General features: G+C 40.4%; 3 protein-coding genes across 7 annotated transcripts; 1 reads left to right on the top strand and 2 right to left on the bottom strand.

The window, feature by feature from the left end:
• Positions 1–606: 606 nt before the first annotated feature.
• Positions 607–7,953, top strand: LOC116916430 (tyramine/octopamine receptor). Of its 2 annotated transcripts, none has more exons than XM_032921680.2 (5): positions 607–1,295; positions 1,608–2,280; positions 4,836–5,104; positions 7,188–7,410; positions 7,487–7,953. In XM_032921680.2, exons 2-5 carry the CDS (start codon positions 1,819–1,821, stop codon positions 7,637–7,639), a joined length of 1,107 nt encoding a protein of 368 aa, XP_032777571.1. In that variant the 5' UTR covers positions 607–1,295; positions 1,608–1,818; the 3' UTR covers positions 7,640–7,953. The 2 variants fall into 2 exon arrangements, with proteins under 2 accessions (XP_032777571.1, XP_045024714.1); XM_045168779.1 differs by having other exon boundaries at positions 607–1,404.
• Positions 7,954–11,030: 3,077 nt separating this feature from the next.
• On the bottom strand, positions 11,031–12,344 carry LOC116916431 (charged multivesicular body protein 1a). Its single transcript, XM_032921681.2, has 3 exons — positions 12,183–12,344; positions 11,854–12,098; positions 11,031–11,772 (listed from the first exon to the last, which is right to left on the bottom strand). Exons 1-3 carry the CDS (start codon positions 12,187–12,189, stop codon positions 11,425–11,427), a joined length of 600 nt encoding a protein of 199 aa, XP_032777572.1. The 5' UTR covers positions 12,190–12,344; the 3' UTR covers positions 11,031–11,424.
• A 580-nt stretch (positions 12,345–12,924) lies between these two features.
• Positions 12,925–23,363, bottom strand: LOC116917817 (beta-arrestin-2). 4 transcript variants are annotated; one of them, XM_032923410.2, is made up of 12 exons: positions 23,230–23,363; positions 18,533–18,804; positions 17,841–17,871; positions 17,473–17,533; positions 16,842–17,032; positions 15,914–16,092; positions 15,571–15,791; positions 15,178–15,250; positions 14,791–14,937; positions 14,617–14,703; positions 14,393–14,545; positions 12,925–14,258 (listed from the first exon to the last, which is right to left on the bottom strand). In XM_032923410.2, exons 2-12 carry the CDS (start codon positions 18,562–18,564, stop codon positions 14,168–14,170), a joined length of 1,266 nt encoding a protein of 421 aa, XP_032779301.1. In that variant the 5' UTR covers positions 18,565–18,804; positions 23,230–23,363; the 3' UTR covers positions 12,925–14,167. The 4 variants fall into 4 exon arrangements, with proteins under 4 accessions (XP_032779301.1, XP_032779302.1, XP_045026301.1 ...); XM_032923411.2 differs by having other exon boundaries at positions 14,791–14,934; XM_045170366.1 differs by lacking the exon at positions 23,230–23,363 and adding an exon at positions 20,163–20,183.
• Between the last annotated feature and the right edge of the window lie 2,528 nt (positions 23,364–25,891).

The raw sequence follows: 25,891 nt of genomic DNA, 5'->3' as shown, positions 1-25,891 counted from the left end.
CAATGGTCCGCTGAAAAGCCTTCGGCTGTCACAGATTGCGATGTATCGAAACGCAAGCTGCTCGTTATTTCCGTCGATTATCTGATTGACAGCCGATAATCGACAGTTGTACGTATTGGCCGAAATACAACCCTTGATAGGGTAACCAGGGTTCTGTTTACATGGTGGTAGAAACGGTAGAACAATTACCGTCCAATATCTGATTGGAAATGGAAACAAGGCACGTACAAGGTATGTATTTCCTAATTGACATAACTGGAAAAGGGAAGAGTGCTTGTCGATTAAAGATGCCCTAGTTCGTATGTATAGGTAGACACAGGCTTAGAAACATTCGCCCAGTGGCATAAAAGTGTGTCATCATAAAGCCCTAAGCAGAGAAAGAGAGAGAGAATGGCCTAGCGATTCTTTATCCGCTTTGTTTTCCATTTTGCATAAGCTATACGTACTGTACATGTGCGGTAAGAAAAATCAATGGACGAAGTATCTCTGTATGTTATCGTGAGTGTTCTGAGTTTAGGAAGGAAGCCGAACGGCGCGCCTGCGTCATGACGTTACGTCGCCATTAGAGCCATTCTGAAAGGGGAGAAGAAAAAAAGGAAGACTTGCGTACTACGAACGTGAGCGTTCGTTTCCAATCTATGTCCCGTCTGCCCCTCTCTCTCCCGCCTAGGTGGTCGTGACATTGGCAAGGTTTGCGTTACTTTGTGCCTACTTCATCATCGCTGAGTTGCTTTACTTCAGAGCAGATCACTTTTCTTTCTCGCAGTGGCCTAAGGTTTTATATGACATCACCATTCGTCGACGTTCTTCCGTACGAGTCATCCACTTGATCACCCGACTCGTCCGCCAGTTTTCATACAAAAGCAAAAGTGACAAAAAGGGAGGAACGGTTTCTCAACAGCGTGATCTGTTGTTGTGTTGTTGTTTGTGAATCATCACTTGAATCAATCTGCAGTACGCACCGTCTGGATGTGACAACCGAAAAAGGGGAAATCGTAATTGAACAAGGTGAATCAGACAACAAGGGGTGTGTGTAAAAAAAGCTGTTGTACTGCTTGATAAATGAGGAAAATGTCGATTGGGGCGGTGGGGAAGTCGTGTAGAAAGCAACCGTCTTCTTGGTGAACCATGGCCGCCGCCATCAACCCACAAGGGCCAGCTGCTGAGGCGCTGCTTCCGCCGCCAATGCTGCTCGACAACACTTCGTATCCTACCAACGCTTCTATTGTTGCAGCTACTCGTACACGAGCTTTCCGATCGATAATCAGTTGATATCGTCTCGTTGGGAGACGATGGTGAGTATTTGGCCAGTAACAGTTTGAATAGCTGCCAGAGTTTCAAGGTCTCCTTATTCGTTATGCACTTCACACCTCCCATACCAGCTGGCATGTGTCTATCACACTGGTAATAAACAAACACTTCGTTGGTAAACGCCCATTCCTTTGACGCTGATTTGTTTTGACATTCCGATCGTGTTTCACTATCCTTCGTCTTTCTTCCTAGGAAGACAAAGGGTGTGAGTCCCTTTTTTTTTTCTTTTTTGCAATGGGTCGTGTGTTTTGTTATGCAATTGTGTGTATTTGTTTTGCCTTTCGCAATTGTTATAGGTGGTGGCGGCAAAGACGACAACACACTGCTGCTGGATCGTCTGCTCTTGTTCGATGTAGTTGCTGCATTTTGCGCATTGCGGCTACAAGTTTCACTATACCGTATATTATAGTCTTCCCCTTTTTTTGGTCATCTCTTTCTGTCTCGGGACGGATAAGATATAATCAGAAGCGGAAGAAATAAAACAAGAACGAACAAAACAAAACAAAAATGGAGCAAGAAGAAGATCGGCAAAGTTTACCGTTGAACATTGAAATGGTTGGCCAAGTGGTTCACGGTTCCGACATGAACCGTTCGTCGCTTGACGAGCTCCTGGAGTCGGTGGAAGTGATGATAGGCGTTAATGGTGACGAATTCGCCCCTCCCGTTTCCATACTGAACGGTCCGTTCCAGGCTGTTCTGTTGTCCTTGTTGGTCGTGATGTCGATCGGAGCCAACGCGTGCGTCATCAATAATATCCGGCACAACTGTATCAAATTGCGTTCCACTCACTTCATTCTCATCCAGCATTTGTGCATGGCCGACCTGATCGGCGCTTCATTGATCCTGCCCGCTCCACTGGTCACCTCATTCCGCGGCCGTTGGGAAGGAGGGCCAAATCTTTGCCACCTATCCAGCGTCGTTAATGTCTCTCTCTGGCTACAGCACGTCTTTATGTTCCTCATGCTCAAGGTAAAATATCTTTGTTAAACATAGTTTATACCTAACACCGTACACACTATAGACTCGGAGAATGCGACAGACTGATTATTGTCAATACATCACTGCTGCTAACCAAGAGTGTCTATTATACCTCCGATTCACTCTCCTTTTCTTTCTATTTCCTTTCTCCTCTTTTTTTGCTTCTTCCGCTGGCTTCCTTCAATCTTTGCCGGCTTCTACCTCCCTTTTCGCTCGCATCGATTCATTCTCCACTTATTCGACTATGTTACCATTACGCCGGTATTGATGGCGTGTGATCCCATAGATTCCTTCCCGTTTGATTGATTGCCAAAGAGCTCTCCTAACCATATGACGAGGCCCGTTTTTTTTTAAGGAGAGCTGTTTTACAAATTTGTAGGCCGTTTCCTGTGAGTTACCAGTCACGAATGGCCTACGTCGAGATAAAGAACATTTTAATTTTACAACTCCGATAGTTTGCCTTCGTATTCTAGATAGCTACTTTAACAATTGAACAGCGGCTAAGTATGTTTGTATGGAAAGACGAGGACATGAACTAATGAATTAATGAACAATCCCTTTGTACGAAGTTTCTCCTCAATGTTATATCATGGCGTATCATGGCTTGAAAAAAGAAAGGGGTAGTGCTTGGGTACTTTCTTATATATCGTAAAAAGCTATTCTTCCATATCGCTCATCCCAGATTACTCCTCAGTCAATCTCTTTTTATCTTATCTTTTTTTTCCACTGTACCAGAAAAAAAAAACACCCTCTCCAGTTATTGACCGCCAGACACACTTCTTTCACCCAACCTCTACACATCGTGAGGTCTGCATATAAGTAAAAATATCGATTTAACTTACGACAAAAATCGGGTTTAAAAGACAACATGAAAGCGTATCGAACGGCGACGTCGACGACTTTTGGGCCACAATTTTCAGGGGAAAGAACAATTTTTTGATCAAAAATGTTGCAGACGATACCACAAAACCAGCAAGTTAGACATATGAGAGTTTTCACTGGGATACGCTCCGTTGCTCGGTGATGTTCGTGTGATCATTTGTGTTCGATTCGCGTTTTCCAGTAAATTATTTTTGCCGTTTTCTCATGTGCACGCCGATAGGATATCAGCTCCAGGGTTACTGTCATCCTTTATCAAATATTTCGGGTTTCTTTTTATGTTTAATCTTCCCGAAGGCTTGCCAATATCACAGGCTCTTTTTCTACCGAGAAAAAAAAATAAAAGATGCACGTATATATATTCTTAGTGTTCGATTTGGTGTCAGTCTTCTTTCGGGACTATCACTCGACATTGAAAGGGAGCGTAGCGATTGGTTCTTGTCTCAATCTTTTTTTATTCCCGGAAAAAAAAAAAAAAGAAAAACCAGGGAGTGAATACTGTATTTTCAGCATAGGTTTTTCCATCGACACGCACAATTCGAACCAAGGAGCTTCTGACCACTCAAGCGAATAGACATGGCGCACACTTGGACGAATCCGCATAACGTTGAGAACTTCGTTCAAGTGGCATACATTTGGTCGCTCTTATCAGACCACTCATTTTTTTTTTTGCTTTAAAAAACGCGTGATGAAATATATTACGGTCTTGGCAATTGCTTGGCTTTGTCAACTCCGATTGTTATTCTTTTTTGCGGTCTCTTGAAATGCCGTGGTATGCGTCAAGGGAACATTTTCGGTCCCTCGTTACGTATGCCGTAGTAGTGTGCCAAATATGCTGCATGCACTTACTTTGTTGTTGTTGGTGGCTTTTCTGTGCGGTTCTAACTTCAAATAGTCACTCTACTAGAGACGATCTACTCGCGCCGTTTCCTTTTTTAAGGGCTACGTTCTTTTTACTTAGATGAGCTCTGATTCTATTTTCAGGATCGTCGTGTTTTTCTATGTTAAAAGAACAGGATTCCAACTTGTCGTCCTTGTTTGTTTGTTTTGGGTGCGCCTTTCAGGGATGGCCTAGGGAAAACGACGCAAAGACATGACTGATTCCGAAGCTAGCTTTCTCTTCGTCACTGACAATATCATCACATTTTTAGACGGCAAATGTACAAGAAGTAAAAAAATCGATTCGATCCAAGACGAACGAAACAGAGAAACTAAAAAGAAAGAGCTGACCATTTTTCTTTTCTTTTCGAGACGCTTTAAGAAGTCGGCACGGGAACCTGTTTGTTTTAGTTTGTTTTGTTTTTTGGATTTAAATTTCGGATTGCCAACAGCGTACAAAAGAAAGAAAAGCTTATAACAGCATTTACAAACGGAAATGTAAGAATTGCGTAGTAAGAAACACAAGCGAGACATTTGCTTGGGTAACTTTCCCCGACTGGCGCTAGCATCAATTTGATCACGATTGCCAAGGCAACTCACGATAAATGTTGGCTACTGCAGGTCATAACTGCTGCGATGATCTTATTCGTACTTATAAGTCACCATACGATTGGACGACTCTAGTCCGGTTCCTTCCCCCCTTTCTTTTCAACTATAATCTTGGGCTGCATTGTTTTCTTTTTGTGTGCATGTAACTAAATAGCTGTTGTGAAACATGGTTGTTGCAGATTGATCGTGTTCTAGCAGCCACTCTGCCGATCGGTCGCTACCCTATTTGTACGCCTAGAACCAGCCAATGGCTTGTCTTGCTGGCCTGGCTTCTGGCCCTGGCTATTGGTGCTGGTGTAACGAGCGCTGCTGGTGCTCGCTTTGAGCCATCACTGCTTCTTTGCGCGCCCGGTTTGCCTCAGGAGTTTGGCATCACTCTCATCTCCCTCTACTGTTCGGCGTTCGCTTCGATGGTTGTCGGCTACGTCGTACTGCTTGTCGCTGTGGGGTAAGAGCTTTTCGTAACTTGATTCCTTCTTTCTTCCACCAGCACCAACACGCATTGCAATGCAACTGAAAAAAAAAGGCGTTTAGGCCATAGACTACGAGCCTCCGTACGTATACTACACATGCAGACGCTTATATGACTGTCCCCATCTATTGCAGTATAGACATAATGGATTGGGAGCGTTAGGTACCAACACATTGCAATCCAAATAGAAGAAGGAAAATGTAAGGCGAAGGAAAGTAGTAGACTTGGATAAGTTGGTCCTGCCGACATGGGTCATTGAAACCAGGCCGGATCTGACCTGCCCCGTATTCATTTTCTTATCATGAAATATTCAACATTCTGCTGCGAAGACTGGCGGACTGGGAAAGCCATCTTACGCAACGACAATCAACCGACTTCCACGGCTTATATTCTGGCACAGCCACTAGGGATTTCCAAAAGCTCATTCCAGTAGAATGACCACAACTACGCTTCTACGTAGATACATAAGGTTACTCTTGCTTGTGTACATGCTTATGTCAACGGTGTCCCATATCGGCCATATCCATCCGAATCAAATCTAGTGAGCGGATGGAAACCTTAACCAAAAATTAAATTGCCAAACTGAACCACAACATAGTTGCCTGCTGCGTAGTATTTCCTACACGTGAGTTGTATACGAAACCTTACGGGGTCACGAACCGTTGCGTTTCGTCATGTTCATGCATGGCTGTGAAGGGAAATTTAAGTTAAAAAATAAATAAATATCAATCATCAGACTAGTCAAAATATGGATAAGGAATAGTAGCTACGCTTGATGGGATGGAGCTAGGGTATTGTACGCATGCAGTTCATTCAATGGAGGACTGGCGGAAGAAAGCAGTTCAAACTGGAGAGGAGCAAAAAATTGGATGTCTCCTTGAGAAATAAATAGAGCAGATGAATCGAACATTTGTCAAATCGGATCCACAACATCCGTCCAAACAATAGAACCATTTTTGAGTTGAGCCGTCGGTGGGCATAGTGGACTTGCTAACCGGTCCAAGAAAAGACGTCAACGGGACTAACAATCGGGTTCATCTCCTTGGTTGGTGCGTCCCGCAGTCGTAAGTCCGTCTTTCTTAACATTTAAAATTGGGACTTTGCCCTTGTTGTTGGTGCGTCTTTTGTGCCAACACCATGGCAACCGAGAGAACACGATGAATAAAGGCGTCTACTAGTAAACTTGTTCTCTTCGCAGTCCGTACTTCTAATGAGCTTCTCTCATCGGGCGCTTTTGTTTGCTGCCAGCGAATCAATAAGAATACAGTATCCAACTACAGGACTTTGGGTCTGCGACGCAAAAGTTCTTCTTATGTTGAAGCTAGATCGAGAGAAACATCTTTGGATTTTTGCTTGTAAATAAAGACGCACCCCGTCCATCTTTGATTATTCCTCTTTTTTATTCCACGACAAGGACAATGAATCTAACGAAGCATTTCTTCCCGCTTCCCCGCTCCTTTAAAATTCTCTTCTGTGCATTTTGATTGAACAGTTTTGTTCTTCGAAGTCAACAGTAGAAACTTAGCTCTTTAACAGTTGATGTTATCGCCTGTAAACGTGTCGAGGTAAACAAAACGTCAAATTGCTCAACTATGTCGAGGACGTCGGCATCCAGGCGATTTTTACTCATTTCAGCGGGATACATAGGACAGCAACATCAATTGGCCGTTAAGCAATAGGGGCTCTGAAGCTCCATGTTTGCCCCTATCGAAAAGCTTTCCGTCCACAATGATGGCCTTCACATGAGACGCGCGCACGTTTATGCGTGCAGTTAAGTTTTTGATGAGGTTGGCGAATGGTACGCTACAAGATCCTTGATAATTCCAACAGACTGGAATGGTGGTGGAGGTAATATACTTTTACGTATATTGTAAATTAGAAGCTGCAATATCCGTCGAACAAAGAGGCCTTTACAGATAAGATGTTTTTCCGCCAAGGCTATGTTTCAAAGGGTGCTTTAGAAGGAGAAGAAAATGGGGGTATGGTGTGGGTCATTATCGTCCATCTGTTTGTATCCTCTGAATCCGGATGATATTAAATTGTTGCCACAATGTTGCAGGCGAAAGAAATCGAAAAATAAGGCGGAGCAGCAGTCGGAGGAGGAGGTGACCGAAGAGCCCCATCATCTTGAGCACGATTCGCCTGGTAGTAGCAATTCGAAGAGCTCATCGACCCAACAACAGCAGAGTGGCGCTAATTTACGTTCAGCCGCCACTTCGCTTATCGTTACCGCCAGCCATTTGCTATTGTACCTGCCTGCGCTCCTATTGCTTGGTCTTCAGGTAAAATCCATTATTACGTTGTTGTTCGATTGCGTGCAAGTAAGACCCGCTCTGTTTGCAACTGGGGCTACAATAGGGGACGGTGGTGAATCCAGTAGCTGCCGCCCTTTGCGCTCTCATTGTCTACTCTGAATTTCTAATTCATCCTATGGTGCTCCTATCTACGTCACGACGGATGCGCCAGGAAGTCCTCCGGACCCTCAAACGGCATTCGCCCTGCTGCTGTTGATACTTGGAGATATTCGGGAAACTGAAAAGGAAGTCCAGCGACGGATACCAGACGTTTGTACAATTATATCTCTCTCAATCACTCATTAAAGTTACAAGTGACATTCTCTCTCTTTTTTTGTTGTTGTAAAACGAGTACTACTCAATGGACATCGTTGTTTTGATCTAGCCTCTAACGATCTCATATCACCTTTCTCGTCATGTGTTCTACGTTTTCGTATTAACCTAGACGCATGTACAACCTTGTGGTCTACATGATATAGCGTCCTTCTGACAACGCGATTATATTTAATAGAATTTTATTAACCTATACAACACAGCGCAATGGGTCGCATTTCAATCGTCATTTACGCTCGGTCATATACAACTACCGATCCTTTCGAATGGATATTCTCTTCTGGATCTACGGTTTCTTGCATAATCTTCCATTCGACCATCTGAATTCTGACGTGTGGTGCAGCTTCAGCATTCTTGTGAATAGCGTTTCAAGAATTGAGTTCGTTTTATGTAATAGTTTGCCGGTAAGTCGTGACGTTGAATTTGAATGGAAAAAACATTATTGAATAGATTTCTTTTTGAAAAGTTTCATAGCCTAAAACGAAATCATGCCTAAAAGAAAAATCAAATTTTTCCGATTTTTGGTTCTTTTCTTTATAGAGAAAGCTAAAAGCATAAAGCTCAATAGTTCCCAACACTTCTTTTTCCTTTCTCAACTTGCCGAATGTGCAATCTACCGATGAGATCTTTATATAGACTAGACCTACTATCTTTTACGCATGCCATGATCTAAATATAGGCTACGCAATATCTTAATATTATTTTGACATACACAGTTGAGCTTATAGAAGAAGAAAGAGGCCAGGAGTACATTGTGTTACTATGATGAATAGGTCCTAAGTTGAAAACCGCATTTTTTTTTCTTTCTATTGCTTTTTTTTTTTTGCTTTTTCTTCCTTTCTTAGATTCTTGTCCTCTCTCTTTCCCCCCTCTTCCTAACACCCACCCACCCATTTCAATTTTCAGATTGCTATTATATGCGAAAGCTCTTTGTAAAAGTGGGCAACAGAAACGTGAGGCTGGTTGATTGGTTTTCAGTTTGTTATTTTGGGTGTGTTACCAATGTTGTAATCGACCCATCCCTTTTCCTGGACCACGGCCTCACCCGTCCACTTGTCAACGTCTCTTCTCAAGGAAATCTGGCAAATCGATCCGGTACACCATTGAAAAACAACAAGAATCAACACAGTGCCGTGACCAACCACGACAGAGGTACAACAACACAGCAATATAATTGAAAAATAGACAAACAAACAAACAAAGTAAATTTAAAGAAACGAAAATAGTACGACTTTGCACCAATTGAAAAATTGTACATACATAAGTAAATACTTTGTTCTTCTGGATTGATATCTCATGGTTGTTTATAAAACTATAATCTATTCGTTACGGACGCCATTTGGTACACTATATTTTTTATAGACAACTCCTGTTCTCTGGTTTACCATTTACTTCAGTAATTTTATAAAGACCCTGATTATTAACATTTATAGATTCCAGTAATTAAGGCAAAATCCTCTTGAGATTCATAGTTTATGAGTATAATTCAAATTCAAGGTGGTTTGCGATCAAATCACTTTAACTCCATTTTATTTAAAAACGGAAGCTCTGATTGGCGGGAAAACGAATATTTTATTCAGAATCAGCATTTGATTTTGATCACAGCTAGTTAAGTTTCATGGAGTTCCAAGTCAAATTTGAAATCTCAACTTTTTGCGAAAAAGTCGGGCTTAAAAAGTCGGGCTTAAAGTTGGCATTAATTCTTTTTTTCATAAAAGTAATTATAGCAAACTTTGCAATGATTTCGACTTAAAATTAAACGACGATCACGAAAATCAATTTTGTTTTTGAGTGAGAACTATAGTTGTTTTAGTTATTCGAAATCAAAGTTATTGCGCTAAAACCACTTTGATTCCGTTTTGTTAAAAAATCTGCGTAATTAGAGCAAAAACTAGTCCCGTATTTTGAATGCGTTGTAAAAGCGTTTGATTTTGATTTTAGCAGTCGGTTTCATCGAATGCCAAGTTAGAATTTGAGTCACACTTTTTCGTTTATGGGAAGGGGGGGAGGGACTGGCTTCAAGTTCGGTTTCTAATTGAGTGGTGCCTTAATTACTGGAAGGTAGATAGTCACTAGATGTTTGTGCAATGTCTCTATAAAATTACCAAAATAAATGGTAAACCATAGAACAGGAGTTGTCAATTTAAAAAGTGGGTCAAACGGCGTTCCGTAATTCATAATTCCCATGAACTTATTCCCCTTAAGAATATCTTTTCACGAACTGGTTTACGTGTTGGTATGCAATGGTCAGAATGTATAGAACTTATCTTTGTAAATGAACACATCCTTAAAAATACTCATCATCATAATACGACTATACAATAAAATTGGTATAAAACTGTGTGAACCTTCTCAGGGAACTAGAAAGATGAAAGACTTACAGTTTTTCGGTAACTGATGTTTACTCAGAAAATTTTCGTCAATGTGCACGGACAGGATGCCGGAAGGCAGCCAAATGTGCATGCACATTGCTAGGGTTTGTCGGGCATTTCGGAGATGGTATGGCTTAGAAACCGAATTAGAATAGAAACACATGAAAAACAAGTTCCTCAATCGATCAAAAACAGCTGATATGGCAGGCCCCATACATCCTGATATTGTCTTATCACCGTCGATGCTATTGAACGCGACGCAGAGTGTGGGCGTCGGTCGCACCCACCATTCCCCATCAATACGCATCGTGAAAACTCACTCTCGGGATGTCTCCTAGCGACGCGGAAGTATAAGCAGGCACCACTGCAGCTTCTGTCTTCCCTGTACTAGACTTCCGAATTGATGAAACAAAATCGGAAAAAAGAGTGATAACACATCACTGTCTCGTCTTCGGATAAAATACTATATGCCGCTTCGGATAACATTCCTAAAGTAACTTTAAATTAATTATGCAAACACAAAAGTGCCCTGGAAATGGATTTGAATCCAGTGTACCTCTATAAAGGTTGTTTATAGGAAACAAAAGATGAAAATACCGCCAAACGCGATTATATATTTTCCTGCCGACGTTTGCATCGGGACTCCGACTTGTATTCAACATGTAAACAATGCACGCCTTATCCTATGTTTGCTCTTCAACTCCTTCAAGCTTTGCTTCAAAAATAGAACTAAATTTACCTTAGCCATTACAATGAAGATTTACGTTATTTAACGAGTTTTATCAAATTGGATTAAACTGCCTGTAGCTAATTCGCTACTAGATCATTATAATGCCGGTTCGAGGAAAGGGTTAAAGCTATGTCGAGTAGCACAAAGTGCGCGTCACAAATTCGAAAGCCTGCTAGAAAGAAGTTTATAATTGTACTTTATCCAAATCTGTTGGAAATGTGTAAATAAATACGTTGCACTTTCGATAAAGATCGAATATCTGTTTGACACTTATCGTTACACAACATTGCTCCTCAAAATCATCAAGACAAAGGAGACTAAAGGAAAGTTTAAGAAGTTACTATTGAAGGCAATTACCATAAGAAACCATGGCGAAAATAAGTAATGTGTGATGAAGATGAATTGGCATACAAGAGCCATTAGTATATGCAAATTATAATGTACACGGGAAAGAAATGAGGCTCTGTTTTAATAAATCATGATTTTCTCAAATGTGATTAAAAATTTTAGGAAGGGTTAGACAGGTAATCAAGGCATTTTATTAAAAATATATATGTGTGTGTAGTTTTACTGTCTGAGGGCGGCCAATCGCCGAGACAGCTGGTCTTCATTTGCACTAGAAGCAACACTGGATGGAGTTCCAATTGCAGAAGGGATGGAACCAGCATTAGCCAACTGATCAGTAATTTCAAGTCCAGCTTCATCAGCTACTTGTTGTATCAACAAATCTACTTGATCCTTGGGTGTCGTCAGAGTTGTTGCAGAACCCATTGCATCCTCCATAACAGAAGTCCTGACATCCATATCTTCAAATTGACTCTCAAACTTCTCCATTACCGCTGAAATTTTTTGAAGATCCATTGTATTCACTGCTTTATCTAATGCTTTTACTACCATCCCCATGTTCTTTGCAACCTGAATTAACACAGAAAAAATACAAAAATAACATAAATACAAAATTTAATATACAATAGTTTATTTTGATTGAAAACTTACCTCCTTCATTGTAACTGCAGTTTGAACCTTTGAACGAACTGCATCTACTTTTGAAGCCATTCTTAGGAAATTGAGGGCTTCATTCTTCTTACGGATTGCATTTTCAGCATAAATCTTAGCACCCTCCACATTCCCTTGTTGGAGAGCTTTTTTAATTTTTCCTTGTTGAACAGCTTGTTCTTTTTCGGCCTTTTTACTCATTCTTTCCAACTGTTTGGCACAGAATCGAAGCTGAAACACTGTATCTATGTATCAAAACAAGTTTCAAAATTATGTTTACCAACCTAAAATGAAGCAAATTAAAAATAAAATATATATAATTTCTTTACCTTCCATGTTGATTGACAATATAGCAACGACTCACTAAATATTACTCAATAAAAATCTTGCGAAATCGTTATGTGACAATCTTAACGTCCTTTTGCTTTCGGATACGTCGTCAGCTTGTAAGTGATGAAGTAGATGAACGGTGAATTTCTACTGCAGACGATCCACAAAAAAGTGTAGCCATCTATTGATAAGATATCTAGCTTTACTTGATTAATTAAGCCCGACATTTTAAGCCCGACTTTTTGTCGAAAAATCGGCTTGGAATTTTGGCTTGGAATTCAATAAAACTTAACCCATTACAACCAAAATTATAAGTTAATCCAGAAAAAAATATTAGTTTTCCACATAATTAATCGATTTTTTAATAAAATAGAATCAGATTCGCAAACACTTGGAATCAGACAAATAAAAATAAAAAAAAGTTTAAAAAAGGGCAGCACTTATTTTTTTTTTTTTTTTTAACAGGTGGTTTGACGAGAAAACCAACCGTTAATGGAAATCAACGTTCAATTTCGATTATGCCGTATGCTTTTGTCGAATTTCCTGAAATGTCGTTTTCGCAGATTTTTGACAAAAGTAGGAAGGCAAAAACGTGGGTCGGTTGAGATGAAATGATGAGGAAAATGACTTTTGATACAATCCCTATCGGGAAACTTTGGACACAGGCTTATGATTAACCCAAGAAGTCTATACGTGCGAGATTGCTGCAATTATGAAAGAACGATATTCAGTAGCCAAACATAAATAAGGCGAATTTTATTCACCACAAGATTTTTTTATTTTTACAGACACAGTCATCATGATAAAAAATACAAATACGAAAAGAAAATCGAGGATAGAAACATCGATACAGTCAAGTGTTCGGTTTGGTTGATTCGGATACTGTTGTCTGTGGGAGGACTCGAGAATTGGCAACCTCAGCAGTAATCAGATAAAACAAATCGGATCATTGGATGGTTTACAAAAAGGTGACAAAAAACAAACAACGAAAAAAAAATAAACAGGAAGTGTCCGGTCAGACCTTTAGAAACCATCGACTACGAAAGAGATTGAGGAGCATTCATGTCAATGCACGGTTTTGCATTGCACGTACGCTCTTCTAGTTTGTTACCGTTTCCTCCCGCAAATCTGATCTCTAGTATCTTCACCCATGAAATTTTCGGTGATACGAATAAAAAGGGGTTGAAAAAGCAATTACAAAAACTTCCCGGACATTTCCTCCTTTAAAGCATGCCTTACCACGTAATTGTGGTTTGATCCTGTTTTGTCCCCAATCGATTTTCTTTTTTTTTTCTTTTACGTTTTTTTAAATAATTATAGGTACATAATTGCGAAACATTGAATAGCGCAGTTCAATACAGAAAAGCAAGCGATTTGCTCTTGGGACGCTGAAACAGACGCATCAGTTCAAATGTGTTGCGTGACTTTACAGTCCTCAATTGTCCAATGACTCGGATAGTCTGTAAAATCCAAAGCATACCCTGCTGCTGATGACAATCTTTCTTTTTTAAATTAAAATATCAAAGGAGTGCAATCTGGAAACGAAAGAGGTAAGATAGGGAAACGGGGCGCGATTTGCAGCCTAACATAAATTTCATTTCACACTGATGACATGCCCCGTTGGCAAGATCAATTTTGACCGGTGCGGCAATGGATACAACTACAGCATAATCTATGACACTACCGAAATGTCAGATGTGATAAAAGAAAAGCGGGAATGAATCCAGAAAAATCAGAGGCTTGATTTTAAAGCGGTTTGTTTTCTATAATAGGAATCTCAAGTCAGCAAAAAGAGGTGATAACCCCCCCACCCACCCATACCTCCAAAAATACAATCAGGATTTAAAAGATGAAAATAAGAGGAAAAAAATATCTTAAGATGAGCGAAAAGTCAAGCGCCAACCTCCACTATCCGTTTACCTTTTTATGTAAATATCAGCATGGCTTTGGCTGTCAATTGCATTAAAACACCATAAGCACATACTCATGCTTCCGTTTCCCCTTTTAGTCTCAGTCGGGCAAAATCCTCGAAAACAATGTCATCGTCCTGTTCCGGATTGCAAGCCGTCACTTCACTGAAAATTGCAAATAAAAATAAATGTTAATTTTCAATACATAATCGATAGCTTCTGGCTGCATGTTGTACATCAGACAAATAGAAAATGACCTCTTCTTTATAAGAAACCTAAATAAAAGTGAAAACATTTACGCGTCAAGTTGGATGAGGTTGGTATCAACAGCCACGCCATCATCTGGATCTTTTTTGGGACTCGCCACGGCTGTTGGAGGGCGACTTAGTGGGGGGCTATCTTCTGGTGGTTTCGAATGCATTAAAATGAACGGCAGCTCAGCGACCAAATCCCTGAAATGACGTCAACGAAATAAAACCAATCAGCTGAATCAATCGGAAAATGTTTGTCATTAGAAATTTACCCGCCCAAAGCTCCCAGGCAGAGCTTAACTTTCACTTTGTACTGCACGATGATGCCAAGATTTTCTTTTTGCACAGGTTCTGTCAAACTGTAATGAGAAAAACGATATGAAATCGATCGAGACAACAACACCTAATCTTTGGCTAACGAGAAAAAAATGGTTTTTTGTACTGACATGGTAGAGGAAGCCAGGTTGGTGTCTTCATGCTTTAGTTGTCCATCCAGCGCCAGTCCCCGTTTGTCCTTATTGTTGGCTAAGAGGGGCGTAAGGTAGTAGATTTTAGAAAGAGTAAAGCCAGGTCCCACGGGGCAACTCTCCCTGCAATAACAAGCAAGAATAACAATGGAAAATTATTTTCGATGTAATACATTGATTCGTTACGCAAGGCTTTTTTTAAAGCCCATCATCCAATCCTCACACCATCATCTTGGGGCCAATTACATTTCTAATAAAACCACAAAGCGGAAACAAAAGATGGAAAAAAACTTCCTTTCTGCTCTTCAACAGGAAATAGAGAAAAAAAAACAAAATTAAATAAAGAAAGAAAGAGATGGGACTTACTCGCTCTCCAGCTCGGCAACCGTGCATTTGTACTGCGCCGTAGAGAAAAGGCATATATCTGCAAACTGGCGAACTAGACAAAAGGAGGAAAGAAAAAAAAATCAATACGCTATAGCCTAAGAATCGCAGACGAGAGAAGTGGGTGGGCCAGCGTTAGCACGGGGGAGCGGATGGCAAAGAAGGCAACACGTTGCACGTCCACTGACAAGCAACATCTTCATTAAGATTTGCAACCAAGTTCCTTTTTCTTATTAGGTTCATCAATTCGTCCAGCCGACCGGCATATTGTTAAGGATAATGGTATCATTTTTCGGCAATAGGTTTACATGTCCCGCGACACGACACAGAAATGGCTAAAGAAAAGCAAATATGTTTAGGAGAACGATGACTCACCAGATACTTTCACTTTCTTGACACTTTTGTTTGAATTGTTTTGTATGTGAACGTTGACAGCGACAGTTTCGCCATGGTAGTACAGCTCTTTATCAAGAGAGGCTTCAAGGTGCAACTTGTTGGGACTCATCATGAACTCTTTGCTCACTTCCACTGACGGCTGTTCGCCCTGTTTACTGGGAGCATACATGATCTTCCGGATAGCCAATCGGACAGAGTTTCTGTCATCGAAACATAGAACAAGAAAAACGATTAGATGAACATATATGTACGTTGATAAATACATAATATCACAATATCTAGGCCGATGAGCGCTTTCGGTTTGTTGTTTTTTTCAACGAACCTTTTGTGTGGTTTGTCCTCGTGTGTTTCACCGACAAAGCATTTGAGTTCGTAGTCGACTCCGCACGGTTTGCCCATGTCGCCGGGCGCTGGCTGCAAGGTGACAGACGCTGGGCAGTGGGGCGGCAGTTCAAAGAAAAACGGATAAGCATTGGGTCCAAGCTTTTTGAGCAATCGCTCCTGAAAGAGAAAAACATGTCTATTAAAATCATGTTATTTAAGCGTTCACATGGAAGCGAATCGAGTGATTATAAGAAACTCTAAATGGGTTGCAATCCGCACCACTTCGACAAGTTGGGGCAACATCAACTGAACTGCTCCGAGATCCGATTAGGAAACTGTTAATGGCAAATGCAAAGGCGATTGATAACGCCATTTCTTGTTTCATTTATCGAACAGATTTTCGTTTAACACGACAACCCTGGCTGTCAAGCGAAGCAATTGCGAATAGAAAGTTCATGTCGGACCAAGTATGCTTGTCCAACAACTAACAACATCTTAATGAATCTTAAATGACAGTTCACGTTGCCCCTGAAATCTCGCTCAGTTGACTGACGATGATTCGGACACCCAAACACAAAACGATCGATAAGCGGCAGTCGTGAGTCTACTCGGCAGGGAAGCTGGGCGTTGGGTCACTGAATTTCAGAGAAAACGTGCTTTTGCGGATCAATGGTAAGAACAAGGCGAAGAAAAGGAGGGAAAAACCTAACAAGTTTTTTGGCTTCGTTCCAGCCCAAATAGCGGTCATAGATGGGACGTAATTGGCTTCAACGATATGGAAAGGCAAAGGAATTTGTTAAAGATATTGGATTCTTCCATTCTTATTTCGCTGGAGGGAAACCGGCCCTGCGGTCGACCAAATGCGATACGCACTACAGCAAAACTAAAAACTAGAAACGAAAATGGATCAAGTTTTGAATGTGTACCTGCAACCTGGTTGGTGGGCGCTTATTGGTCGGCTCGTGTGGGAAGATTTGTGATGAAGCCAGGTACAGGTCTTTGCGGAATGTAAGTCCGAGAACGTCCAAATCTTCGCGTCCATAGCGGAAGGCGGCTAAGACGTGGCCAAAGACTTTACGATCTTTGATGTAATCCGCATCCACTAGTACAACGCCATCTAGAAATAAAAAGAAAACGTGGACGTTAAAAACAGTAGACGTGAAAAATCAATGCAACGCCCGCTACCCAAGATATTGTTTATTTGCTGAGAAAACAGATCCTGCGAATCGTTCCACTTTCGAAATAACAAAGAGTGGGTTGGGCCGGTTCGAGGAAGCGGAATCTCATCGAGCCAAGAACACATTTAACCAAACAAAATGAGAGACGTGAATGCGGCCCTGTCTGCATTCCATTTAGAAATATCATCTCTAACACAAAATGTCATGATAAACAATAATAAATCAAAACAAAGTATTCTATAGAGCTGTTTACGTCGGCAAACGAAATGCTTGATGAATGTTCAGAATAGTACTGAGTTTTACGGTGGGAAAAAAGAAGATGTTTTTGGTTTGTTTAATTACTACTGGCCGGAAGCAAAATCAGGTACATGAAACTGACCTATCGGTTCCACGTGGCTAACATGGTCGACGAAATCCCGTTTCCCCAAGTACACCGTGATCTGGAAAAAATGAAAAAAAAAAAAAAAAAAAATGAAATAAAAGAAAGATGATACAAAATCAATACTGGAGTTTTGTCGCCAAACAACGAGACGAGGTAAACACGCAATAAAGCCGGTAAGACCAAGAATGCTGTCAGAAGTTCAAAGAAGCTCTAGCTGAGAAAGTTAATACTGAACAAAGACGCAAAAGGTATTTCTCTATTTTTGCTTTTTTTTTTGTTTTTTTTGTTGTTGCTGGCAAAGTAACTTAGTTAACCAGTTGATGAATTTGTCATTTTACATAAAGTAGAAAAGTTGGAGTTCATACCTTGCCGTTCGGGGAGCTCTTCTTGAATACCCTATCAAAATGAGAATAATACAGAAAATAAGATTAAATAAGAACAAAGTATACGGTTAAGTACGTCACCGCCAAAGAGAAGGATAGAATCACGCAAAGGTACTTAAATATTCAATTCGTATATGCTTTGGACTACGAGGACGCCTTGCTTCGAACAAAGAACCAACCTGTTTTCGATGGAATATATCTAAATCCAATCAAACCAGCTCGGCCTGACATTTCACAACAATTCAATTGTAAAGAATCAATCTTTCTACAAAAACGGCCTGACAAGTGCCGTTTACATTCAACGGCAATAGAATGTACTGGGGTCGTAAGTGTGCCACTTAAAAACATCCGAGACATTTTCACAGAATTTTTTTTTTGTTTTTCTTTCCTTGCGATATCGTTTATTAATAGAATTTGTTATTTAGATGGAAAAGCCGTAATCGAATGAGTTGAGCACAAAAAAAAAATTCGTCCCTCCCTCGTCATGTCAATTGAAAAACGATAATGGCATAAAGAGCAATTCCTCCTCAGAGACGGAGGTATTTACAAAGTCATTATATGTTGGAAGCAGCACAACATATCGTCTAGCTGCACCCCAACTATGATATCCCCTTTTCAATTAAACGCAGATCAATATCTAAATTTAAAAAGAAAGAAAAAAAAAAAATACTTGCCGTGTTCCAAGCCGTTTGCCGCTATCGTCCATCGTGTCCGGAGTGTGTCATGTGTGGTCCAGCGAGGTTAAAAGTCAAAACACACAATACGCGGACACACGCACACCCAAATAAAATAAAATAAAACTGAACCCAAAACAAAAGAAACGAACAAATAGCTAAAAGAGAAGAAGAACAACAACAAAAACACAATCGCTGGTGAAACTGGAAGTGTCTGCTGAGCTGCCGGTTTGAGGGAACTGAAATCCGGTAAGAGGGTGGCAACCGGAACACTGAAGAAACGCGTAGCAGCACCCAGGAAGAGAAAAAAAGAACGGAACAAGATTAGTGTTTTTCTTTTTCCTTCAAAACAACTTGTTAAGCTCTACAAGGTCGTAGGATATCGCGGGAGACAACCAGAAAACAGAGTTCTCGGCGTGAACTCACATCCAACACTGTCGGATCCACTTGACACGACAACTGCAACGCGTTTCGAGTCTGCGCCGCCTAACGTCCCCTTATTTCTTTACCATTAATCCTCTTCTCTTTTTCGGGATTTAAAGAGAAAGAAGAGGCAATAGCGTATCGGAAACAAAGGAAAAGCTTTTAGCTACTAGACGCAGATGGTACTAGAATAATACATCCAGGTTGTAAAATATTCAAAAACTATAAATGGAATTTGATCGGGCAATATCCATGAGTAAAACCATAAAGCATACGAGCAAAGAATTTTAAACTTATCAATAGTATGTGTACACCAATAAAATAAATAAAATAGAATGTTAGCAAGTAAACATATGTTCAACAAAACAAAACAAAATTTCTTGGCCATTATTTCAATAGCATTATATTGATTCACCAGAAAAGACGAAGGCTGCGTCCGCGATGCATGTAACACAACTCCCGGTTCAAGTTCTATGGAGATTGGGAACGCGTTGGGGAGAAAATCGGCGCTGCACTAAGAAACATGCCCCCAGTCTCAAGTGGATTTTTTCCTACGAAACAACTTTTCCTCGACAACACACATGCTCCGAGGTTTCCATTCAACGAATCTTAGAAATTCTAACAAGCCTGCCGAACACGAGCTGAAGTGGCGAACGTGAAAGCAGAAGACAAACAATGCGCGCCTCATTACCTACTAGCACGACCAAACGGAGTTGGTCGTGTCGCCCAAATACGACTAGTAAAAAAAACCTCTGGTCGTCAGAAGTTTAACATCCGACATGGTATTCGGAAGAAGGATATTGAAATATGAAACTAAGGCTTTCAAGCCATTGATATTTGTGTGTGTTCGGTATGAATTGTTTTTTAGGCACCGTATATTCTTCTCCAACGACAGTATTAGTTCCGCTTCGTCGGCGTTGCCGTCCTCACAACTTGATCGACGATGGCTGACGCACCTTCTCCAAAACTAAATAACCTAGCGACGCCAAAATTCCCAGAAGCCAGTCGGACGAGAACGGAGAAGTGGTAAGATTCTAAGACTGCCGTATCAATTTTCATTAACTAGGATCATTTTCCAAAATCTGCCAGTAAACTAGCTGGAATAGAATGACCTTTTGAAAAGGAATTTCCCAATTCCAAGATGGAAAGGAATTTATCATGAAAGCAGAAGAGGAAACGGGAAGGCATTACGTTGGCAGCCAATTACCGATGTAACAAAAATGAACAGCAGGATCAGGATCGGGATCCTTGAACGACAGTCTGATCTATCGATCCGGAAGGTCCGACAGGAAAGATGGTGAAAAAAAAAAAAAAGAAAAGAAAATAGACTTTAAGAAAAGTGTCAAAAGAATACAAGAGTCACACGGTTTTAACTGTCTATGTTCAAAGGTCAAGGACGAGAGGGAAAGTCTACCGGATACGGACGCGCACTTAACTTGAGCGAATGTTTAAAAAAATGTTGAATAGTACGCGCAGTAAAGTTATGATTACACGAGTCGCATGAATCATTCAAGTGAAATCATCTCGAAGTGTTTTGTTCCGCTTTGGGCCGCTGAGCAGTCGTCGTATTTCAGTAGTTCAATGTTTTGGCTTCCCTTTCGTTCTATCAGCGTCCGCTCGCCTTCCAAGAGCAAGACCCAAACAAATGTTCAAACCGGGAGTGGTTGCCAAGAATGGAAAACACTGGGCGGACGTCGCGAGTGAAATAAACCGGGCAGCTTCTATTGAGGCGCGAAAACAGAAAGAGGAAGCACGTCGATGGACGCTTGGTCGCGGAAGTTGAAACCCCGTCTTCGAAATAAACGGCTATCCAAACCAAAAGAAAACGGTCGTCCCCAAACTACACGCTTCAGATCCAGTACAAATATAACAGAACGATTGCTAGCCCATGCTTAATGGTAGCTTCGATATCGATTGCCATAAGATATTTGTGGGAGGTCATTCACTATCTTCCGGTAACGAACCAGAAGCGGAAAAGCGGGAATCAAAACTTAAACGGGAAGAGAAAAAATCATGTTAAGCTTCTATCTATAAGAACGAAAACATACTTGATAACTGTTTTCGAACACGATTTCAAGCTCTGCAGTAAGAACATTAATCGATTTTCTATGTAATTTAATATCGGAGGAGAGACAAGAATCCATGCCACCTTTACGCCGTGCTTGGCAACCCCCCAAATGAAATCCTAGTATGTAAAAAAAAAAGGAGAAAAAAAAAGCAGCAAACAGGTGCTCAGAAATTGATTAGGTAGGTATGAACAAGGAAAGCAGAGAAATAGAGAGGGGGGCGAATAAAGGCAGAAAGAAGGGGAGGGCGAGATAAAAAAAAAGACAAGGACGGGCCTGACGTTAAAGAAGATCAATACGGTGAGACAGAAGAGTTGCATTGAAAAGTCAATACTGCTGACAGTTCAACCAGAAATAGCTTTGATACACAATGCAACTATTATTATTTTTTAGCATATTCTTATCCGGATCGACTGTATATCAAAGACGGAGCAAAACGAGGAAGACCTTGTTGATTTCGCGGCGCAAAGTTAGCGTAAAGTGTGAGCGTGTCCAATGGAACGTATAACGAGCGTCTTCCTGACGAAAGGAAACAAGTACCAACGAGACTGAGGACTTGATTCCGTTCTCAGATTCTGTCATCGGCGTCAAAAAGCAAATTAGAGCAGGACAGTTGCACTTTGAACCTTCATCACAAATAGAGTGGAACCACTCGTTCGCGAGCAATATACGTAAGCAGCCCGTGTAATTAACTTACGAAAATGCTGTCATTTTTTTTGCTTTTCCGGTAAGTCCTAATGGATTGAGCGGACGCTACGCTTGAGTAACTAGTAATATTTAGAAGGAAAAAAAAAAGATGCGGGGATTTCGGATTTTGCCTCTCGAGGTTGTATATACGAGTTCTTATTACTATGGATTTATGAAACAGGATTTTGACTCGAAAAGGGGGAGGGGAAAGGGGGAGGGAGAAGGGTTGGACATCTTCAGCATGTCCGTTAAGGAGCTCTATTGAGGCCAGATTGAACGGGCTTCCAACAAGAGGATAGTAATATTGGGACGAACAATAAGCCTCTGGATCGCCTTACATCACATCATAAAATTACCCGTACCACAATAGACGTCTAGAGGAACGTGAAACGCTCAAGTGAAGCGGCAAACCACCAAATGTCGGCTAGGCCCCCTTTTCTTCAGACGACCACAACCGGAAATGATGATTCGTCACTTCCTTTTTTCTTCTCTCTATACCCATTTCCATCCCTCTCTTTGCCCTCTTTCAGTCCGTTTGATCTCAACTATATAGGAGAAATCGCACGTTTTACAGCGAGCAAGCCTGAGGGGGTTCAACGAACCTCTGGTATTCCACTTTCCGTTAAAGGCTCAGGTCACTTTTCGCTCGGGGATAATAGACGTCAACACAAAGGTGGAAATCATCACTCATTGCCCTTCGTAAAATCTTACTGGAGCTGCCTCGCGAGCTATATAGATACGTAAACAATAAAAGTATTTTTTGTGGGAAAAAGATATAAAATTATAAAAGGACATAAGGAATGTTAATACCGGATGTCAGCTTATCAATTTGTCTGTTGCCTGACAGCAAGACAGAAATGGCGTGCGTAACCTATGCGTAGAACGGAAACACGTATCTGTCATGGACATATGGTTCAAGAGTTTTCAGCAGGAGCAAAGGGCCACATTGACTTTTGTGTGAGAATGAGCCATACCAAATGGGTGTAAGACAAAAATAACATTGTTGGCAAGTCAAGCAAATAAAAATGGCCTTTTAAAAGCCATACGGTGATTAAATGAGACTTGATAACACTATCTCAAATGAGCTCATAGCAGCATAAAGGCAAACTTCCACGAAAGGCAATATGACACTAGATTTAAGCTTGGCTATCAGCTCCTGTTAGAGAAATGGCTGGGGACACTTCCATTACATTCAGCATCTGTAATGTTAGCAATGCTCTGTCGATAGATTAAGAATACAACAGGCGGACATGAGCATCTAAGACTGTAGACAGCCCTTCCACCTAAATGTGGACAACCAAAAACAGAAACTGATGCACTATTGACAACTTCATATCAGAAAAGAAAACTGGCAGACTAAACACTCCTCACTGTTGATTAAATATCGCGTTTCCAAATCTTACAGGGGAAAATGAGGAGTCCAAACTGGATCAACACGTTTTTGCGAACTCGGATTTCAGAAGAAGAACATAATAAACCAAGAACTGCAAAGTAAAGATAACAATAAAGTTGCTTATGTACCTATGCAAAGTGAATCCTGCAAAACGACCGTACTACGGGTTGAAAGGGCCGATAACACTAGTTCACACTGATCAGTGACTTGGACAACTTATGCTTTCTCTCCCACCATTTGTCGGTGTTGCCACTTCGTTGTAAATACGCTTGACTGACTATTTTGAGAAACTATTTTCGAATTGTGAAAATTCAAAACAAATGTCTTTACATTTGGCATTGTAATTAGAAAAAGGATAGCTTAAATTTCTAAGCTAAAAACTCGATTCACAAATGTTTTACTTAAAAAAATAGATATTCGATGTGGATATATATTTTTTAAAGCTTCTCTTTTAGTAAGCCACAGCTAGTCAATTATTTGACCAGCAGATGACAGAAGGGTATCAACTGTGACAAATATTTCGCCGCTGAAAGTGGACCGGAGAAACTGGCCCAACCATTTGAGAATGTCCTTTATTTCAAACCTCCTAAGAAATCTCCAAAAGTTCTTGTCCAAATATTATATATATTTTTAAAACACACAATTGACCCGTGTCGTTTCTATGTGGTTCAAATGGTAGTAAATATTTCCACAAGCTGGTAAATAATTACATAATTTCATCGGTTGGTTTATTAGGTTTCACGTGACATACAAACATTGGCTCGAGTTTCACCGTCATAATTACCAACAACATCAACGTTATCAAGGGATAGTTTCGACGGCAGTTATATGGGATGGACAAACTTGCGCAAACTCTCTTTGAATTTTGAGACGTTTGTTCGAACTTGTTTTACATTCTTCTTTTATCTACACCTACCGCCGTTCGTATAACTCCTTGTTCGAAGCACGCACGACCGTACTTGAAGAAATACAGTTCGAGTTTTTATTCAGGCTTTTACATCAGCTAGGAATGTCTAGAAATGATAAATTTCCATACCAAATAGCCGCACACATCAGAGTTGAATTGCCACTCGTGTCGGTATTTTCTTTTCTATCTTTCTCCCCGCATCTAGGTGATTTTGGAGACCAGAAGAGGTTAGCGAGGAGGTTAGAGGTTTCAGGCGAATTTCAAAGATAACTTCAAAATTTATTTCTATTACTTTCATTTTTTCTTCCTTTTTTTTTTATGTCAAGATACCACTAGCTTATTATCTATTATCAAAAAAGTTTTTGATCAACCGCTGCTAAAAAGAATTCACCCTTGGTTATGAGCCACATCAGTCGTGTTACTTGTGGGCAAAAGCTCGAGTTTTTGATTCAGTAGATCCCTGGTCAACCAACATGAACTAACAATTTTTTAAAAAGCAGGATGCAGTTATGGGATGTATAACGAAGGATGTTTAACTGATTGGGCACGACCGAAGCACGAATTGCCGTAGACCTTCCGCCCTCCAGCTACCTAGAATTGACTATACTTTTACATTTTGTGTTTTCCATAAGGAGTTCACGTACAGAGAGATTGTTGCTATGATTCTGCGTAATAATAAGTTGCTTGGCATCGGAAAAAATATAAAAATAAAAATATTCTACTGTGGGATTTCATGCTCCTCGGAGCATAACAAAATAGTTGGACCCCTACATAAGAGATGGGCATATAGAGAGACAAGCCGCTTATACATACATTATTAACTACAGAAGCAAGTGCATTTTTAACTAGTATAGCCTTGAGGAGAGAATAATCCGATTGATAAACTACGTGGCGAACATGTCCTTTGTATACCCGAGTTGATGGTTGGAAGATGCGTGATTAACTAACTAAAAGGTTGCCATATACAACTACATAGGTGTAAACTAACAGCACAATTGATCCGTTTCCTTGAATAGGATTTTTTTTTCTGACAGATTTTTGTTACTCACATATTGGTCAGACACTCTTCGTAAAAAAAAAACTTTTGGTCTTCTCAGTTTCTGAACTTTACAAGCTACTCAGAAGTCGGTAGGTAAATAAACTGTTGCAGAAGTATTGGATAGCTTATACGTGCTAAGATGTACGCTTTACTAACTAAACGCTGGAGATCGCATCCCAGTAAAAGAAAATCCTATTATCACGGAAAACTGTACGGTTTCCCAAGCTCATGTTCGAACAGTAATTACAGCTCGTGCATGTTTATTTTCTCTAAAATGATGGAAATCGGCATTGAAACTATTTTACGCAATACATTTAATTCAACAAACGTCCCGTTAGTCTGATGACAAATGTTTTTTAACAAGAAAGTAACATTAGCAGAGCGTGGTTTCGATCCACGGACCTCTGGGTTATGGGCCCAGCACGCTTCCGCTGCGCCACTCTGCTATATAATTATGCTAGACTAATGTAATAGCAATTAAGCGCATTTCCTGATGGTGTTATTTATTAACACGTTTGAAAATAAAGAAATCAGGAGTTAAAGGCAGTGTGTTGTTTTTTTTTGGTTTTTTTTCAAAACATGTGCAGTTACATCTTCCACAGTTGGGCTGGAATCATTAGAGTGGGAAAAAATTGCATTAACTTTGCTGACCAAAAGTAATTTTGAATTGAAAAAAAAAGGTGATGAATGGAGAGGCCAATCCTTCACATGTTTCTATTCCACCCAACATTTGTCAACTTAAAGCGGTTTGCTCTTGTGGTCATTCACTACATCACATACTTAGCATGCAAATGTGAGGGATCATCATCGTCTATTGCATATTACTTGCCAATATTACACACTT

The sequence above is a fragment of the Daphnia magna genome, linkage group LG2 (assembly GCF_020631705.1).
Source record: "Daphnia magna isolate NIES linkage group LG2, ASM2063170v1.1, whole genome shotgun sequence".
In the NCBI taxonomy this organism is placed as follows: Eukaryota; Metazoa; Arthropoda; class Branchiopoda; order Diplostraca; family Daphniidae; genus Daphnia; species Daphnia magna.
This window is presented reverse-complemented; position numbering and strand designations above follow the sequence as displayed.